At 40.0% G+C, this 18,344-nt stretch overlaps 1 protein-coding gene across 1 annotated transcript in view; it reads left to right on the top strand.

Annotated features, from left to right (window-relative positions):
- The window catches only part of ADAMTSL3 (ADAMTS like 3), a 277,061-nt gene extending 259,842 nt beyond the window's left edge, over positions 1 to 17,219 (top strand). The window contains exons 26-29 of the mRNA XM_069465643.1: positions 549 to 747; positions 4,755 to 4,855; positions 16,152 to 16,366; positions 17,062 to 17,219. Of these exons, the coding sequence (XP_069321744.1) occupies positions 549 to 747; positions 4,755 to 4,855; positions 16,152 to 16,366; positions 17,062 to 17,168 (622 nt within the window). The 3' untranslated portion in view covers positions 17,169 to 17,219. The remainder of the gene's footprint in view (positions 1 to 548; positions 748 to 4,754; positions 4,856 to 16,151; positions 16,367 to 17,061) is intronic.
- The last annotated feature ends 1,125 nt before the right edge of the window (positions 17,220 to 18,344 follow it).

Genomic DNA, 18,344 nt, shown 5'->3' with positions numbered 1-18,344 from the left:
TAAAGCATGAACCGTAGGGTCAGATAAATCTATAGGCCAATCCCAGCTTTGTTGGCAGGTTTGTCATCTGACCATAGCCAAGCTATTTAATTCACTGGATGTCAGTTTCTTCCCTACAAGAATGTAAATAACATGAGAATTACATAAGATAACATGTAAGTGTCTTGCAAAGCAAGCAGCACGTAGACGCTTGAGAACTATTTTCTTCCCTTTGGTATCAATGAATTTGAGATCTGCCTTTTTGAAATTTCCACCTAATTTTGCCCCAGCTGTACCCTCTAGGGCCACATAAGTAATGACTCTTCATAAACTGCCAGACGGCTCCGCCCCACTCCCATGTTGTTCATCCCTACATGGTGACTCTGTCGCTCCCCTGGGTAAAAACAATCTGAGAGTAAGGCTGGGAGTTAGGCTGCCCCGCGTTCCCGTAACGACATGTGACAGCTCGAAACAGCCATGGTGTTAGAATCAACTTTTTCTTTTGACAAGACTTCCTGTAAGGTCTGGCATTCCAGTCCTTACTAAGAACCTGTAGTTTTTGTTCCTAGGTGGTTCACAGGTCTGTGGTCAGAGTGCTCTGTGTCTTGCGGTGAAGGATTCCACAGTCGGCAAGTGACGTGCAAGAGGACAAAAGCCAATGGGACTGTGCAGGTGGTGTCTCCAAGAGCATGTGCCCCTAAAGACAGGCCTCTGGGAAGAAAACCATGTTCTGTTCATCCATGTGTGCAAGGGGAACCAGGGAGCCAGGTAAAGCTAACAGATCTGGTCTGCAGACAGTACTATCTATAATCATCACCTTGTTTCTAATAAACTTTCCTTTTGGGGGTGGGGGTGGGGAGTCTGATTGGACTTTAAAATGAATGGTATGTCTTTGATCTCAAAGTTTACATTTGGAAATTGTAGTGTCTCTGTCTTCCAGTCCAAAAGTGAACCAAGTTTGGGTCCTTTGAATATAGTGGGGCAATAATAGAAGCTCTAAGGTAGAACAGTTTAGGGTAGTAGGAATAGGAGGGACAGCCTTCAGGAAAAGGACAAGAACATTGGTGATATCCACACAGAAGTCTCAGAACCCATATCCCAAATGCTACCTTTAATAACATTATAATAAAAATACTTAGGAAAAAATTGTTTTTAATGTATAGGAAGCCATAAAGAAAAATATAACACCTTATTGAAGCACATAAAGCAAAAGTTGAATAAATAAAAGACCTATTATATTCCTGAATGGAAAATATCAGTACTATAAAGATGTCCATTCCCTTAAATGAATTCATGCATGTAATGCAATTCCAGTTAAAATCAGAGTAGAGCTTTTCTGTGGAATGCAAGATCATTCTGACATTCATATGGGAAACAATATGTTAATAAAGACAAGAAATTTTTAGAAAAACAAATTCTTGGAGGTGTAGAGAGACTTTCCTCATCCTATGTCAAAGCATGATACAAAACTGTTGTGAGCAAAATAGTGCAACCTTAGTGTAGGAATAGACATAGGTTAGGAGTATAATTAGTGCACAGAAACAGACCCATGTTAAATGGGTTTAAAGTTCAAAGGCAAGGCCGGGCGCGGTGGCTCACGCCTGTAATCCTAGCACTCTGGGAGGCCGAGGCGGGTGGATCGCTTGAGGTCAGGAGTTCGAGACCAGCCTGAGCAAGAGCGAGACCCCGTCTCTACTAAAAATAGAAAGAAATTATATGGACAACTAAAATATATATACAAAAAATTAGCCGGGCATGGTGGCGCATGCCTGTAGTCCCAGCTACTCGGGAGGCTGAGGCAGTAGGATCGCTTAAGCCCAGGAGTTTGAGGTTGCTGTGAGCTAGGCTGACGCCACGGCACTCACTCTAGCCCGGGCAACAGAGCGAGACTCTGTCTCAAAAAAAATAAATAAATAAATAAATAAAAATAAAAATAAAATAAAATAAAATAAAGTTCAAAGGCAGTTAATCAGAAGAGAAAAAAGGCTTTAAAAAATAGAGGATATTGCCAAAAATGATGATGCATGCCTGTAGTCCTAGCTACTCGGGAGGCTGAGGTGGGAAGATTGCTTGAGCCTGGGAGTTCAAGACCAGCCTGGGAAACATAGCAAGACCCTGTCTCAAAAAATAATAACAAAGGCTATAAAATTACAAAATAGTTTTTAAAGAAATTAAAGAAGGCTGGGCGCGGTGGCTCATGCCTGTAATCCTAGCACTTTGGGAGGCCGAGGCGGGTGGATTGTTTGAGCTCAGGAGTTCGAGACCAGCCTGAGCAAGAACGAGACCCTGTCTCTACTAAAAATAGAAAGAAATTATCTGGCCAACTAAAATATATATATAGAAAAAATTAGCCGGGCATGGTGGCGCATGCCTGTAGTCCTAGCTATTTGGGAGGCTGAGGCAGTAGGATCCTTTAAGCCCAAGAGTTTGAGGTTGCTGTGGGCTAGGCTGATGCCACGGCACTCACTCTAGCCTGGGCAACAAAGCAAGACTCTGTCTCAAAAAAAAAAAAAAAGAAAAGAAAAGAAATTAAAGAAGATCTAAATAAATGGAAAGATATAAGACATTATTGCTAATTACACAATACTCCCCAAATTTATATACAGATTGAATGCAATCCCTATCAAAATCTCGTGGTTTCTTTGTAGAAATTGACACACTGATCCTAAAATTCACATGAAAATAGAAGGGACTGAGAATAACCCAAGCAATCCTGAAAAAGAACAAAGTTGGAAGACTCAGACTACCTGATTTCCAAACTTACTAAAAAGCTACCAGTAGTCAAGACAGTATGGTGCTGGCATGAGATAGACATATAGATCAGTGAAATAGAAAAATCAAGTCCAGAAATAAACCCCTCTATCTATGTCAGTTGATTTTCTGTAAGGCTGACAAGACCATTCAATGAGGAAAGAGTAGTCTTTTTAACAAATGGTGTAGGACAACTAGATATTCACATACAAAAAAATGAAATTGGACCCACTGCTTTGCTCCATATACAAAAAATTAAAATGGATCAAAGACCTAAATTTAGGAGCTAACACTATAAAACTGTTGGAAGAAAACATAGGCATTAATATTCATGGTTTAGATTAGGAAATGATTTCTTACATATAACACCAAAAGCATAAGCAAGAACAACCATAATAGGTAAATTAGACTAAATCAAAGTTAGAAATATTTGCGCTACCATCAAGAGGGAAACAGACAATACACAGAATGGCAAAAAACTTAAAAATTATACATTAAAAAGGAACTTAATATATAAAGAACACTTACAACTCAATAATAAAAACACAAACAACCCAATTAAAATATCCACAAATGATATGAATAGACAATCCTCGGTTAAAGATATACAAATGACCAAGGGGCACATGCAAAGATACTTGCCATTAGTCATCAGGGAAACACAAATCAAAACCACAGTGAGATACCACTTTACACCTACTAGGATGGTATTAGTCCAAAAAAGAGACAGTAACACATGCTAGGGAAGATGCGGAGAAACTAAAATCTTCCTACACGGCTGGTGGAAACGTATGAATAGAATGGTGCAGCCTTTTCGGAAAACATTCTGACAGTTCCTCAGATTGTTAGACATGGAGCTACTGTAGGACCTAGGTCTGTATTCAGGAGAAATGAAAATATACGTCCACATAAAAATGCGTACATGAATGTTCATAGCAGAGTTATTCATAATAACTAAAAAGTGGAAACAACACAAATAATAATAACCCCTAATAACCAAAAAGAGGAAGCAACTGATGAGGAGATAAACTGTGGCATGTTTGCACTGTGGAATATTGTTTGGCCACGTAGAGGAGTGCAGTACTCTACACACTACAACATCACTAAATCTTGATGACGCCATAGTAAGTGAAGGACGATGGACACAAAGGACCACATACAGGGTGATACTATTTATCCGCAATGTCTAGAATGGGTGAATCTGCAGAGACAAAAGTAGATTAGTGGTCGCCTAGGCCTGTTGGGAGATGTGATAGGAGGAATTAGGAGTGACTGCTAAAGGCAGGGGGTTTCTTTTGGGCATGATTATAATGCTCTAGAATTGATTGTGGTAAAGATCATACAACTTTAAAGACACCATTAAATTGTATACATTAAATAGTGAATTGTATGGTTTGTGAATTATAACTCAATAAAGCTTCTAACTAATAAAAGAAAAATAAGTAACATCAGAGCCCTAATTCAGATTATACACCAAAATAAATTATGACTCAATTAAAGAGCTAAATATACAAGCAATTAAACACAAATAGAACTATCATGATGGGAAAGACTTTTTCAAGTATAAAATAAATTATAAGGAAAAATCAATAGACATTATTATGAATAGTAAAAACTTAAGGACTGCACGTCAAAGATTTTTATTTGTTTCCCTGTCGTTAAACTTACCTTAACATACAAGCCTTCATTTTTGCTCACAACAGGAAAACCCAAATTTGGCAGTTAGTTACGGTTTTAAGTGCAGTCCTTTCCGGACTTAAACCCAGTTGATTCAAGATTTGCCCAGTCCCTTTCCCTCTCCCCAAAGGTGGTCTAAGTTTCAGGGGTGGAAAGGAAGGGAGGGGAAGCTTAGGCATCTTCCTGGCTCTGAAGGAGGGGTGTCTGGTCCACAGAGCTGCACTCTGATCCTCCAACAGGTGGTCCCCTTGTAACTGGCCTTTGGCTATCCCGCCTCTGTACGTGATCTTAGGGTACCTAGCATGCAGGAGCTCACAGGTTTACACTGTGTTGTGCTTTTGTTCCAGTGTCCTGGACGTTGCATGGGTCACGCTGTGAGGATGCAGCAGCGTCACACAGCTTGTCAGCACCACAACAGCTCTGACTCTAATTGTGATGACGGAAAGAGGTACTGGGCCCACCCTAGGGCAGCACACATCTCTCCTGCCCCAGTCCTGACTATAACTGCCTGAAAATGGACTTATTTCTCGTGTCTACCACCTCTCATTATTGACAGTTTCCTGTTAAATTATGAAATTAGCTGGGCATGGTGGAGCACATCTGTAGTCCCAACTACTTGGGAGGCTGAGGCGGATCACTTGAGCCCAGGAGTTTGAGGGTTGCAGTGAGCCATGATCAGGCCACTGCACTCTAGCTCGGCAAGACAGAGTGACCCTGTCTCAAAAAAAAAAAAAAAAAAAAAAAATTATGATTTCTTTGGTGCGATCCTCAGTAGTATGTATTGTACTGAATTACTAGTTAATATGTATTATTTAAAATTACAAATTATTTGGCTGTTAAACAAAGAGAAACCACCCTAAAAGGGAAAAAGGGTAGCACTGAAAATAGACAGATATTTCTTCCTCTATATACAAAGTTCATCAAGCCCAGTAATATTTCATTTAGGTTTACAGATTAAATCTTCCTAATCTTTTCAATGAACTGCTTTATTCCTGTATTTAGAAACCATTTTGATTAGGATATTGGCACAGTGGTTTAGCAAATAAAATAAACTTTTATCTTTTTGTGGGGCTTGAATAAGAATGGAATTTGCTTTTCTCTTTTTTTTTAACTTTTAAAATTTATCAACTTTAAAATTTATCAACTTTTTTTTAATGTTTTGACTCTTTTGTAATAACACTTAGCTTAAAACAAATACCTGTGGAGCTATACAAAAATATTTTTAAATCCTTATTCTATAAGTTTTTTTCTATTTTTACAATTATTTATTTTTTACTTTTAACATTTTTTGTTAAAAACTAAGACACAAATACACACATTAGCCTAGGCCTACACAGGGTCAGGCCCATCAATGTCACTGTCATTCACCTCCACATCTTGTCCCAGTGGGAGCTCTTCAGGGGCAATAACATGCAAGGAACTGTCTTCTCCTGTGATAACAATGTCTTCTTCTCAAATACCTCCTGAAGGACCTGTCTGAGGCTGTTTTACAGTTAACTTTTTTTTAAATAAGCAGAATGAGTACTCTCTAAAATAATGATAAAATGTATAATAAATACATAAGCCAGTAACACAGTCATATATTGTCAAGTATTATGTACCGTACATAATAGTATGTGCTATTCTTTTATCTCACTGGCAGCACAGTAGGTTTGTTTACACCGGCATCACCACAAACATGTGAGCATGTCATCTTCCAATGGCTATGGCATCACTAGGTGATAGGAATTTTTCAGTTCCATTATAATCTTCTGGGACGACCACCATCTGTGCAGTTTGGCATTGACTGAATGTCATTGTGTGGCCCATGACTATACCTGGCATCTATACCAGGGCAGTTGAGGCCACCAATATCTCTCACCTGGTTGACTACAATGGCCTTCTAAATGGTCTCCCTTCCTCTACTCTTTTTTTTTTTATTTCACCATAGTATGGGGGTACAAATGTTTTGGTTACATATGTTGCCTTTGCCCCACCCAAGTCAGAGCTTCAAGCATGTCCATCCCCTGACAGTGAATACCACACCCATTAGGTGTGAATATACTCATCCCCTCCTCCTGCCTCCCACCTGCCCAAAACCCGATGAATGTTATTATTATATGGGCACATAAGTGTTGATCAGTTAATACCAATTTGATGGTGAGTACATGCAGTGCTTGTTTTTCCATTCTTGTGATACTTCACTTAGTAGAATGGGCTCCAGCTCTATCCAGGATAATACAAGAGGTGCTAGCTAGATCACCATTGCTTTTTGTGGCTGAGTAATACTCCATGGTATACATACACCACATTCTATTAATCCAATCATGTACTGATGGGCACTTGGGTTGTTTCCACATCTTTCCAATTGTGAATTGTGCTTCTATAAACATTTGAATGCAGATGTCCTTTTTATAGACTGTCTTTTTTTCCTTTGGGTAGATAGCCAGTAATGGGATTGCTGGATAAAATGATAGTTCTAGTTTTAACTCTTTGAGGTATCTCCATATTACTTTCCATAGAGGTTGTACTAGTTTGAGTCCCACCAGCAATATATGAGTGTTCCATCTCTCCACAACCATGTCAGCATTTGTTGTTTTGGGACTTTTTGATACAAGCCATTCTCACTGGAGGTAAGTGATATCTCTTTGTGGTTTTGATTTGCATTTCCCTGATAATTAGAGATGTTGAGAATTTTTTCATATGTTTGTTGGCCATTATTCTATCTTCTTTTGAAAAGTTTCTGTTCATGTCCTTTGCCCAGTTTTTAATGGAGTTGTTTGATATTTTCCTCTTGATTTTCCTGAGTTCTATATAGATTCCAGTTATCAGTCCTTTATTGGATGTGTAGCATGTGAATATTTTCTCGCATTCTGTAGGTTGTCTGTTTGCTCTCATGATGATTTCCTTGGCTGTGCAAAAGCTTTTTAATTTGATCAGGTCCCATTTATTTATTTTTGTTGCTGCTATGATTGCCTTTGGGGTCTCCTTCATAAATTCTTTCCCTAGGCCGATGTCTTTAAGAGTTTTTCCAACATTTTCTTCTAGAATTCTTATACTTTCATGCTTTAAGGTTTAAGTCTGTTATCCCTTGTGAGTTGATTTTTGTGAGAGGTGAGAGGTGCAGTTTCAGTCTTCTACATGGGGCTATCCAATTTTCCCAGCACCATTTATTGAATGAGGATTCTTTTCCCCAGTGTATGTTTTTGTCTGCTTTGTCAAAGATCAGATAGCTATATGAGGATGGTTTTATATGTGGGTTCTCAGTTCTGTTCCATTGGTCTATGTCTCTGTTCTTCTGCCAGTAACATGCTGTTTTAGTTACTATAGCCTTGTAGTATAGCTCAAAGTCTGGCAAATTGATGCCTCCCAATTTGTTCTTTTTGCTTAAGATTGCTTTCGCTATCCAGGGTCTTCTCTGGTTCCATACGAAGCATAAATTTTTTTTTCCAGATCTGTGAAAAATGATGTTGGTATTTTAATAGGGATTGTGTTGACTCTGTAGATCACTTGGGTAGTATAGACATTTTAATAATGTTGATTCTTCTGACCCAGGGGCATGGTATGGTTTTCTACCTGTTTATGTACTCTGGTATTTCCTGCCTCAGTGTTTCATGGTTCTCCCTGCAGAGGTCTTTCACCTCCTTAGTTAAATATATTCCTAGGTATTTTACTTTCTTTGTTGCTATTGTGAAGGATATTGAGTCTTTGATTTGGTTCTCAGTTTGAGTGTTGTTGGCATATAGGAATGCTACTGATTTGTGTACATTGATTTTGTAACCTGAGACTTTACTGAATTCATTTATAAATTCCAGGAGTCTCTTGGCACAATCTTTGGGGTTTTCTAGATATAAGATCATAATGTCAGCAAAGAGCAAGAGTTTGACCTCTTCTGGCCCCATTTGGATGCCCTTGATTTCCTTCCCTTTTCTGATTGCTCTGGCTAGGACTTCCAGCACTATGCTAAATATAAGTGGTGATAGAGAGCAACCTTATCTGGTTCCAGTTCTAAGTGGGAATGCTTTCAGTTTTTCCCTGTCCATTATGATGTTGGCTGTGGGTTTGTCATATATGGCTTTTATCATTTTTAGGTAAGTCCCACCTATGCCTATTTTGTTAAACATTCTTATCATAAAAGGGTGCTGAATTTTGTCGAATGCATTTTCTGCATCTCTTGAGAGAATCATATGGTCTTTGTTTTTACTTCTATTTATGTGGTGAATTACATTTATAGATTTGCATATGTTGAACCATCCCTGCATCATTGATGAAGCCCACTTGGTTGCTTTTCTCTTGTATAAAAGTCTGAGCTGATAGATGGTTTAGGGCTAGAAAAACTTTGTTCATGAGGTCATCCAGAGATCCAAACACCTTCCATCTGGCAGCTCCGCCATCCCAGAAAGTAGCACCCTCACCAGCAGAAAGTGGCGAGAGAGCCTGGAAGGTACACTAGTCAGAGCTTTGGAGTTCTATCACTCTCTTATTGTATGACCTTGGACTACCTAACTGCCTAATGTGCAAAATGGGGTATTATTATCAATGTGAACTTATAGTTGGAAAGTTTTAATTATTTGGCTTAGTGTGAAGCACCTAAGCAGCCTCGGTCATGGAAGGTGCTTAATTGCTAGCTATTTCTTCCTTCTCTACATACTGAGTCTTGTTGGATAAAATGGAATGACCTTGACAATTGGCTTAGTTACCATTCTGAGCCTTCAGTAAGGTTTGGCAATGTAAAGTCAGCTGCATCTCCTATTCCCCACAACACAATTTCAAGCCAGAACCATTTTCCGCAAATGGAAAATATTCGGAACAGCTGCTCTCATTCTCAACAGACAACCTAGTTTCCTATTTTGCTGAGGAGATAGAGACCACACACAGATTGGTATGCATCATTCCAGATGTTTTACTTTGCACTCACAAAGATGTATGTACAATACAAATACATACATATTTGTGTATCAAACTTTTTGAATGTATACTTATTTTTATGTAACTTGCTTTTTCTGCTTATGAATATATAATATTATAGACTCATGACATAAATAGAAGCAAAAACAAAGACGATACAATCATCTCAACAGATGTAGAAAAAGCATTTGATAAAATCAGCACCCTTTCATGATAAAAACCCTCAACAAACTAGGCATAGAAGGAACGTATCTCAAAATTATAAAAGCCATATATGCCAAACCCACAGCCAACATCATACTGAATGGGGGAACATTGAAAGCATTCTTCCTAAGAACTGGAACAAGACAAAAGTGCCCACTGTCACCACTTCAATTCAACATAGTATTGGAAGTCCTAGCCAGAGCAATTAGGCAAGAGAAAGAAATAAAGGGTATCCAAATCGGGAAATGAGAGGTCAAACTATCCCTGTTTGCTGACAATATATGATCTTATATCTAGAAAACCCTAAGTATTCCACCAAAAGACTCCTAGAATTGATAAATAAGTTAAGCGAAGTCTCAGGTTATGATATCAATGTGCACAAATCAGTAGCATTTCTATATACTAATAACAGTCAGGCTGAGAGTCAAATCAAGGACTCAATACCATTCACAATAGCTACAAAGAAAATAAAATGCCTAGGAACATACTTAATTGAAGAGATGGAAGATCTCTACAAGGAGAACTATAAAACACTGATGAAAGAAATCATAGATGACACAAACAAATGGGAAAACATCCATTGCTCATGGATTGGCAGAATCAACATCATTAAAATGTTCATGCTGGCCAAAGTGATTTACAGATTCAACTCAATCCCCATCAAAATACCAGCATTATATTTCATAGATCTAGAAAAAATAATCCTAAGCTTCATTTGGAACAACAACAAAAAAGCCCAAATAGCCAAAACAATCTTAAGCAAAAATAACAAATCTAGAGGCATCACATTTTCTGACTTCAGATTATACTACAAGGCTACAGTAACCAGAACAGCATGGTACTGGTATAAAAGTAGAGACATAGACTAATGGAACATAATAGAGAACCCAGAAATAAAACCATATTGCTACAAGCAGCTGATCTTTGATAAAGCAGACAACAACATACACTGGGAAAAGGAAGCCTTAGCCAATAAATGATGCTGGGAAAACTATATAGCCACATGCAGAAGAATGAAACAGGACCCCTCTCACCATTTACAAAAACTAGTTCAAGATGGATAAAAGACTTAAATGTAAGGTATGAAACCACAAAAATTCTAGAAGAAAACATAGAAAAAACTCTTCTAGACATTGGCCTAGGCAAAGAATTTATGACTAAGACCCCAAAGGCAAATACAGCAAAAACATAAATAAATGGGATTTAATTAAATAAAAAACTTCTGCACAGGAAAGGAAATAATCAACAGAGTGAATAGACAACCTACAGAATGGTAGAAAATAGTCACAAACTATACATCTGACCAGGGACTAACATCCAGAATCTACAAAGAACTCAAACAAATCAGCAAAAAGAAAACAAATCAAAAAATAGGCAAAAGACATGAACAGAAGTTTTTCAAAAGAAGATAGACAAGTGGCAAAAAAAATATGAAAAAATTCTCAACATCACTAATTATCAGGGAAATGCAAATTAAATTACAATGAGAGTACAAATTATCCCTATCAGAATGGCCATTATTTAGTCAAAAAACAATAGATGCTGGCATGGATGCAGAGAGAAAGAACCACTTATATGCTGTTGGTGGGACAGCAAATTAGTACAACCTCTAAGGAATACAGTATGGGGATTCCTCAAAGAAATAAATGTAAACCTACCATTCGATTCAGCAATCCCACTGCTGGGTAGCTACCCAAAAGAAAAGAAGTCATTTTTTAAAAAGATGCCTGCACCTGAATGTTTATCACAGCACAATTCCCAGTTGCAAGGATGTAGAATCAACCTAACTACCCATTAATTCATGAGTGGATAAAGAAAATGTGGTATATATACATCATGGAGTACTACTAAGCCATACAATGGAATGAAATAGTGTCATTTGCAGTAACTTGGATAGAACTGGAGACCATTATCCTAAGTGAAGTAGCTCAAGAATGGCAAACCAAACACCATATGTTCTCACTAATAGGTGGGAGCTAAATGGTGAGTACACACAGACACAAAGAGATACAAAGGACATTGGAAACCAGAAAGTGGGGAGAGTGGGAGGGGGCAAGGGGTAAAAACTTACCTATTGTGTGCAATGAACACTATTCTTGTGATGGGCACACCAAAAACCCTGACTTAAGGATTATACAAGTTATCCATGTAACAAAAATATTTGTACCCCCTTAATGCTTTAAAATAAATAAATAAATACAAAAACCAGAAGCTTGTCAAAAAAAAATGTTTGATTTTTATACATTTAGAAAAAAATTGCATACATTTAAATCCATGTATATAAATACATATTAAAAGATCTGCAAGAAAAACAACAACAAAAAAGAATATATTACAGACTATTCCCATGTGGTAAAGATTAACTTTATTCTTTCTAATTGTTGTACTTAATATTCCATTATTCTGTTGCTCATGGACATTTTATTGTTTCAGTTTTTTTGCTATTGCAGACAAATACTGCACTAAACATCCTGGAACATATATCTTTTGCACAAAGGGTAATATTTTTATGGGGTAGATTTTAGATGTGGAATTGAATTGGTAGGCATGCTCCTTTTGATACTACCAAATTACCATCAAAATGTCGATATCAGCAATCTGTGTGAGTTGCCCCTTTTCATCAACATTATATAGGTCTTTTCAAAATTTTGCCAATCTGATGATGAAAAATTATATCTCATTATAATTTGTACGTTTCTGATTACTTTTTATGTGCTTTTTGACTTCTTATATTTTTTTCCTGAACCCATCTACTTTTTCCCATTTCTGCCACCATGACCTTTGGCCAAGCTGCCGTCATCTCTCACCTGGTCCAGTGCCACAGCCACCCAACCTGCTTCCTCTGCACCCATCTTGCTCCTTTCCAACCTGCCTCCACACTGCAGGTGGGGTGTGTTTTCCCAAACGCAAATCTGATTATACCCTCCCCACAACCCACCTCTCTGCTAGACTGAAATCACTTTAGAGGTTTTACTTGCTCTTAGGAAGAAGCTTGACCAAAGTCCTTAATGTGTTTTGTAAAATGCCACGTGCTTCAAGTCCTCCTTCCCTTTGAGGTCTCATGCAAGACCTCACACTCTCTCACTCTTCATGCTCCAGCCACATTGTCCTTCTTTCAGTTCCGTGGATGGGCCATGCACTCTCCAAGCAAAAGCAGCAAAAATAAGAGGCAGAAAATATAATAGAGAAGATAAAAGGCATGGAAGGATCTATCAAGGGGTTCAAAATCTGATTAAATGGGGTTTTAGGCAATGAGATATGGGAGTGAAATAAAAGGGAGGAAATTTCTTAAAAATAATAGGAGAAAAATTTCTAAAGCTAGGGGAAGGGGAGGACTCAAGTTACCATTCATTTTCTCTTTTATTTCTGTTTCCTCCAGGGTCGAATGTTCTGTTTTTATAAGCTGATGCTTTTCTTTCATACTGTAATTTTTCTTCAAATATCTGGTAGTCTGAGTTGGTTAGAGTGAGAGCTGTCGAGGGTTTCTTTTGCGGTGTTTGAACTCTGTTTTCCCCCCGGACCTCTTCTGCTGAATCAGTGTGCCGGCTGTGGGGTCCTGCAGTAGGTGAGGTGTGAATAGGGAGCAGTTGCCACAGTGGGGCCTGGGTAAATGTTAGAGGGTGTCTCAAAGGCTCCAGCCATTAGTGGCTGTGGGTGGAGGATCAGTGGTGGGCAGGCTGTTGCTGGGCCTTTATTTCCCTGGGAAGAGCTCAGGAGGTGTGGCCTCCATGGCAAAGTTGGGCAGGGGAGTTGTCAGGGTCCAGCGAGCCCAGACTTTATGGCGAGACGACAACATGGGGACCTGAGAAAATGCTGAGGACACACAAAGTTTGCTTCCCAAAGTGGTGATTCCTAACTTCAGCCAAGAGTCAGAATTGCCTGGAAATTTCTGTAAAATAGAGATTCTTGGGCCTCACCTCAGACTTAACGAATCAGAACCTTTGGGAGGTTACCTGGCAACCTGCATCTCTTTAAAGCCACCCACTTCTGCCCACTTCCGATAACCAGCCAGGCTTGTGACCCACGGCCCTCAGAATTAGCAGCTCCATCTGATGGATGGTGAAAGGAGCTATTTGAGGCCGGGGTGGAGTCAGACTGAATAGAAATGAGAAACTGAGAAAAGCCAGTAGAAACAGGGTCGCTTTGATTTCTGCTGCCGTTTCTGCATTCATGTTTCATGTAGAAAAACACATGAGCCCCAATCGTGTGCATAATGCTGGTGCCCCGACTATGTCCACTTGGCTCCCGTGTCCCTGTCCTGAGTTGGGAGGAAGTGATGCCCTCTGCTGGGCCAACCTTGCCATTTCCTCCCTCTCCTCCCCTCCCGTCCCCTCCCCTCCCTTCCCCATTTCTTTCTTTCTTCCTTCTTTCTTTTTTTCTTTACCATGTTCTCAATTACCCACCTCTGAGCTATCCTGGGCTTCAGCTTCTGTGTCGGTCTATAGGTCCCTGTTCCCGTCAGTGGTTGCTTCTGACTTCGCACGGAGCCTGGCCTTCCACTGGAGCAGAGGTGTCTATGTTAAAGTCCTTTGGGCTGGAAACAACAAAAGTTAACTGGAAATGCTTTATGCAAAGAGAGTGAGGGATTTATTAATAAGACAAGACGACCCAACACTTGTGCACAACAATTTGCTATCCTTTTAAATATATTCTTTGAATATTTTTTGAATATTTGTTTAATCTTTTTCAGTAGAAAAGCTGATCTCTGTGCAGGGAGATGCTGAAGAGTACTGAGGCTCTGCTCTGTTGTTCAAATTGACTCAACTTTTGGCCCCTAGGATTCATACTCACTGGGGAAAACAAAAGCAGTTAACAGGACAGCCCCCACCCTCACCCCATTAACCTTAAAAACGGTTTCCTGGGACAGTATTGTTTCTTAATTAAACCCTTTGGTGGAGTCTCCCCCTACTGGCTAATCAAAGCATTACTTCCAGCTATGTGCAATACTCTCCCTTAGAGAAGTTACAGATAATCACAATATTTTCCATTTTATCACACTTCCAGTGGTGTTTCAACACTCCTTATAGATTTACATGGCATAAAGAGGGGCTTTTAACAATATTGTAAAAATGTCTCATAGAATCCAAAGAGAGAATGCAGTCAGACCTCAGGCAGGACTATAACTAAGACATGGAAAGTCATTGAGCTGGTTTTTCTTTTTCCCTCTCTTCTCACCTCTGTGGCTCTGTGGGTTTCTGCTTCATTCTTTGCTCTTTCTGAAAACCAGGTTTTTTTTCTATCTCTCTGGCCCACGTGGCAAAATATGGCCACCACTACTCCAAGCTTCCGGTTTGCGTATCTTGATACAGTGACCTCCAAATTCCTAAGACAATTACTGAACCCTCTCAAGTGAGGACCCTCTTCCATTCGTCTTTGGGGGTGGCAGCACATCCTCATGCAGTGCGAATGTGTCTTCCAGAAGCCATACCCTAGGGAACAAGGACAGATATCCCGAAGTGGGTCCATTAGGGTGATTCTATCCTTCAAAGTATCTCTTCAGAAATCAGAGGGCATTAACTTTCTGTTCTGTTTTAAAGGGCAAGGAAGTCACACAGAGATTCTATTCTTCCCAAATGGCCTTTGGTGGTTCCTGACCACAAGTCTTGGTGTGGCCTAAATGTAAATGCAAGAGCACTTCTTTCAGCAGACAAGATTGCTCACGTATAAATTCATACTCAGAATGTTTCAAGAGCTTATAAACCAAAAACTTAAGGCTTACTAACAAATTTGAAGTGGCTTATTGTAGGCCATTATAGTAAATAACGCCCTTCCTTGCCTAAATCGTTCTGTTCCAACTTGTCAGGAGAGCATATCTTTTGATATGCGTGCCTTGACTTGGCGTTGGAAATCAGTGGAAACACATGGTTTGCTTGCCATGCTGTCTTCATCAGAGCATATCTAAGCAGGGCCTCTCAGCTCCAGGGAGTGAGGTATGTCCTCACTGTCGCTCTAGACTGCATGGTCTAGAAGAGGGAAATGTCTTGGTCTTAGATGGAAGAGTCTAAGACCAACACATCTTACAATCCACCATCAGTGGGGAAGGAAGCCTTTCCCAGGGCAAGAATGCGTTTGCACAATCCTCCCACACCTTCCCATTGATTTTTCTCGTGCGAACTTGAGTGTGAGCTCTCACTGTTGGCCCTCTCTCGGTGGAGTGATTTCAGCCTGCCTCATACTGTGGTAAATTGGTCACTTGTTGATTCTCACCATATATGTTAGAACTATTTTTTTGGCATTAGGGGTGTATTTTACCCATTTCTACTTCCTTGTACTCCTGTGCCTGACACATAAAAAGCCGTAAGTGTTTATTGGATTGAATTTTTCTAAGGTAGGTCTTCTTCCTTTTCCCCAATCATGTATCTGTGACAGTTTCCAGAACCTTCCTACTATATCTGGGGCTAACTTCCATGGACTGTAGGGTCATTCTCAATGGCTTGAAAACTGCCTGTATTCTGAAGCGATTTACTTATTTCAATTACGGTCACGGTTGTACCACTACTTTGCTTAGCCAAACACGAACAGTACAAATCAGCGATGAACAGGGTCCTAATTGTCAAACCTTTAGTACAAGGAATATATAATAGGGTAAAAGCCTTGGTCCCAGCAAGAAGTGACACCCTGCCTCTCCTGTTTTCCGTTTTGTTTCATTTCAGACCCACTCTAAGGTGGAACTGCACGTCAGGGGCCTGTGACGTGTGCTGGCGCGCAGGCCCGTGGAGGCCTTGTGCAGCAGCCTGTGGCAGGGGCTTCCAGTCTCGGAAGGTGGACTGTGTGCACACAAGGAGCTGCAGACCTGTGGCCGAGAGACACTGTGTGCAGAAACAGAAACCAGCTTCCTGGCGGCACTGTCTCGGGCCTTCCTGTGATAGTATGTACCCCTCTCAGGTGTCACCACTGCCCCAGGGGCCTTGGTGGTGCCAGCCCCTGCGGGCACCATTGCCACATCAGACCCTTATGGTGCCTGCCGTGTCAGGGTCCCATCTGAATGGATGTGGTAGCTTGGGACGTTAGGAGATTAGCTCCTTTATGCGGGCACAGCTGTGTTCTCTAGAGAAAACACGGTTGAATTAATAGGGTGCCAGCATCATGGGCTCCCCTTTTTAACAAGCACTGGCAGCCTCTCGACACACTTCTCTTCTGCCTGGTGGTTTCACCTGCCAAGACAGAGATTCCATGGATGAGCTTGTGTAGGTATGCAAATGTCCTGAAAGTATATGTAAAGATTAATCATAGGTTTGGTTTTCTAAGGAGCAGGTCCATAGCTTTCATAAGTTTTCCAAAGGCTACATGACCCTGCAAAAGCTAAGCATTGCTGCTCTGGGCGCGGAAAGGAGCAGATGGGCCAACCGGGCAGGGAGGTCCACGGAGAGCAGTGAGAGGCCCCTTGGCCGAGCAATGGAGTCCAGTGCACCTCCGATTCTAATGCAAAGCAGTGGCCCTAACCAAAGCTAATTTCTTTACCTCACTCTGTGATCTCAATTTATGGTTTTTCATAAACTCAAATGATTTTTTACTAGGTCTCTAATGAGCCGTGTGTTACGGATTTTTTTTTCTTTTTGGCAGGAGATTGCACAGATACAACTCACTACTGTGTGTTTGTGAAGCATCTTAACTTGTGCTCCCTACACCTCTACAAACAAAGGTGCTGCCAGTCATGTCAAGAAGGATAAACCTTTGGAGGGGTCGTGATGCTGCTGTGAAGATAAAAGGAAAACAAGCTTTTTTCCCCATGTTGCTGGTTCAAAAACATGTATTTCTTAAAAGACTCTAGATTCTATGGTCAAAGAGAGGTTGATGCAAAAACACCACTGTTAAAATTTTGTAAAGTGAAATTTTCCCAAGGTCAGTTTTAATTCCAGTTTTTAAAATTGATGTATTCCAGGGTTAAGCATAGCACAGATGCCATTGTGCTTGGGGCCTCGTCAAGTCTGTCTGAGCAGGAAATCTCCAAGTTCATGAGCGCATCACCACGTGCTGCCTCTTGCCTGTGGTTTGTAGACTAGCACAGAGTGGTACATCCTGAAGACTTGGGAAACACAGCACCTGATGACTTCTACTCTCAAGTTGTAGGGTTTCAACAGGTATTTTCATTTTAGAAGCTCTGGCCAGTTTAGATGTCGGTACCAATGGCATTTTTGTAGATCCTTAAGTTTAGTCTGTGAAAAAGAGACAATCTCTCTGGGCAGGGTTGCGACACTGACTGACCCAAGGATTCGCAGGGGGATGGCATCTTGTCCTTGTCCTCAGAGCTCCCATGGAAGAAGACACACAGTAGATTCTGCTGCCATTTTCACAACTACAGAAATCTGTCTGTGACCAAACGAGGCATCTTGGAAGTCAAAGAAGAGGGAAAGTTAACCTTTTCTACTGATTTTTGAAGTGTATTCAAAGCTTTCTTTTTAAGAGCTGTGAATGAAACTTTTTTAAAGCACTATTCTCTTGCACACAAACAGAAAAATCAAAGCCTTATTAGACCTAATTTATGCATAGAATAGTATTCCTGAGGATTTTTATTTTGGAAAATTTATAAGAAAGTAATCTAAATAAGAAACATGATAGTTGAAAAGAATTGTTTATAGTAAATAATGTTTTAATCTGAGCTGTTTTTTCAGTAAATCCAAAGTGAATTAGGTAAGGCTGGAAGTTACACTGTTAGGGTTAGAGTTAGGATTTGGTTTAGGATTTAGAGAAAAGGGCAAAGGTTAATTTTAGTTTTAGGATTAGACCTAGGACTGGGTTAGGTGAGAAAGGAAGTTAAATTAGGGTTAAGGTTAGAGTTGGCTTTAGGGGATAGGGTTAGGTCAGATTGGGTTGGCTTTAGATTGGGGCCAATCCTGGTGTTAGTG

The sequence above is a fragment of the Eulemur rufifrons genome, chromosome 3 (assembly GCF_041146395.1).
Source record: "Eulemur rufifrons isolate Redbay chromosome 3, OSU_ERuf_1, whole genome shotgun sequence".
NCBI lineage: Eukaryota > Metazoa > Chordata > Mammalia > Primates > Lemuridae > Eulemur > Eulemur rufifrons.
The sequence above is the reverse complement of the archived record's forward strand: the minus strand, read 5'-3'. Positions and strand labels throughout refer to the sequence as shown.